At 45.3% G+C, this 2500-nt stretch overlaps 1 protein-coding gene across 1 annotated transcript in view; it reads right to left on the reverse strand.

Moving 5' to 3' along the window:
- Positions 1 to 2500, reverse strand: part of wdr74 (WD repeat domain 74) — an 8867-nt gene that overhangs the window by 4246 nt on the left and 2121 nt on the right. The window contains exons 2-3 of the mRNA XM_053241540.1: positions 2252 to 2358; positions 1799 to 1923 (exon numbers count right to left, since the gene is read on the reverse strand). Coding sequence (XP_053097515.1) covers positions 1799 to 1923; positions 2252 to 2358 — 232 coding nt within the window. The remainder of the gene's footprint in view (positions 1 to 1798; positions 1924 to 2251; positions 2359 to 2500) is intronic.

Here is a 2500-nt window from a genome sequence, read left to right on the forward strand (position 1 = left end):
AGTACTAGAGCAGAGAGTGAGACAGAGAGTGAGACAGGAGTACTAGAGCAGAGAGTGAGACAGAGAGTGAGACAGGAGTACTAGAGCAGAGAGTGAGACAGAGAGTGAGACAGGAGTACTAGAGCAGAGAGTGAGACAGAGTGTGAGACAGGAGAACTAGAGCAGAGAGTGAGGCAGAGAGTGAGACAGGAGAACTAGAGCAGAGAGTGAGACAGAGCGTGAGACAGGAGTACTAGAGCAGAGAGTGAGGCAGAGAGTGAGACAAGAGTACTAGAGCAGAGAGTGAGGCAGAGAGTGAGACAGGAGTACTAGAGCAGAGAGTGAGACAGGAGTACTAGAGCAGAGAGTGAGGCAGAGAGTGAGACAGGAGTACTAGAGCAGAGAGTGAGACAGAGAGTGAGACAGGAGAACTAGAGCAGAGAGTGAGACAGAGAGTGAGACAGGAGTACTAGAGCAGAGAGTGAGACAGGAGTACTAGAGCAGAGAGTGAGAGAGAGTGAGACAGGAGTACTAGAGCAGAGAGTGAGAGAGAGTGAGACAGGAGTACTAGAGCAGAGAGTGAGAGAGAGTGAGACAGGAGTACTAGAGCAGAGAGTGAGACAGGAGTACTAGAGCAGAGAGTGAGACAGGAGTACTAGAGCAGAGAGTGAGAGAGAGTGAGACAGGAGTACTAGAGCAGAGAGTGAGACAGAGCGTGAGACAGGAGTACTAGAGCAGAGAGTGAGACAGAGCGTGAGACAGGAGTACTAGAGCAGAGAGTGAGACAGAGCGTGAGACAGGAGTACTAGAGCAGAGAGTGAGACAGGTATTTGATGGAAGGAGACAGGACACCATTAGGACAGGGGTTCCCAAACTTTTCGGGTAAAGGACCGTAAATGGACATTATAAATTTTCTGGGAGCCCCAGCCTTGATCACTCTACATTTTTTTAAATTCCAGGTTCATAACATACGAGTAATTATGATTGTGTTTGCTGTATGAGCTCCTGGAGGATGTTCTTCATCTGGTCAACTGTTGTGAAAAGGATTTTAATCACCAGGGAAAGAGCCCTTCTGTCATCCACCACAGCTGTTTTCTGCGGTCTTCCGGGCCTTTTGGAGTTCCTGAGGTCTCCAGTGCCTTCTTTCTTTATAAGAATGTACCAATCAGATGATTTGGCCACAGCTAATGTTTGTGCTATTTCTCTGATGGGTTTGTTTTGATTTTTCAGCTTATGATGCTTTGTTTCACTGGCAGCTGTTTGGACTTCATATTGAGAGTTAACAGCAACAGATTCCAAATACTTTAATCAGCTCTAGACCTTTTATCTGCTTACCTGTAAGTAAAGTAATGAGGGAATAACACACACCTGGGCATGGACCATATGATTGTCCAATTACTTTTGATCTCTTAAAAAAAAGGAGGGGCCACATATAAAAAGTGCTGTAATTCCTACACTGTTTATCAATGGCATATATAAGATTATAGAACCAGATTTTATACTGTCTACACTTTTACTGCACTTCAACAAAACAATTATTCCTGAGGACTGTTCCGCTGGATGAGATTACAAAAGCTCAAGCCTTAGCCAAGAAAATTCATCAAGTTAAGCAAAGCTATAGAAATTTAATGGCTGTTGCCACAGTAACGGAGCGGGGCTTACGATTAGCTTCGCTTGTGGAACCAAAATTGATGGAAATTATCTGAGCTTGTCGAGTTAGCTCGTTTCATGGAATACCCCCAGGTGTGTGTGTGTGTGTGTGTGTGTTATCATATTATTGTGTGTTATAGTGTGTGTGTTCACCTGAGTGTGTGCGTACCTGTCTGTGACAGCGAGGCCGGTGAATCGTCCGTGTGATAAATCCGCACACTCTCGACTCTCAGTGAAAATTCCCTTCTCTGTACTGAACGTCTTCACTCTGCCATTAACACTCCCCATTAACACCTGACACACACACACACACACACACACACACGTTATAGAAGACAACAGTAATGAGCAGTGAACAGAGCACCCGCCTCTCAGTGCATTAATCAGTGTCACTATAAAACACATCATTACACAAGTAGTGTTACACATTACGCTTGTGTTCTATTTACACTGAGAACAACACGTGTGTTAATTATGTGTTCAGCTGCTCTTCCTGTAACATACACACAGACACACACACAGACACACACACAGACACACACACAGACACACACACAGACACACACACAGACACACACACAGACACACACACAGACACACACACAGACACACACTCACTCACCTCAGTCTCGTGCTCGTCCCCCCAGGTGATGGTGCAGATCTCCTCGTCTCGGCTCAGACTGCTCATCTCACAGAAATTATACACCTGCTTCCTGCTCACACACACACCTGAACACAGCGGGGTCATTAACACACACACACACACACACACACACAAAAACATATATATACACACCTGAACACAGCGGGGTCATTAACACACACACACACACACACACACAAAAACATATATATACACACCTGAACACAG

This window comes from Pangasianodon hypophthalmus, chromosome 17 (assembly GCF_027358585.1).
Source record: "Pangasianodon hypophthalmus isolate fPanHyp1 chromosome 17, fPanHyp1.pri, whole genome shotgun sequence".
NCBI classification, from domain to species: domain Eukaryota; kingdom Metazoa; phylum Chordata; class Actinopteri; order Siluriformes; family Pangasiidae; genus Pangasianodon; species Pangasianodon hypophthalmus.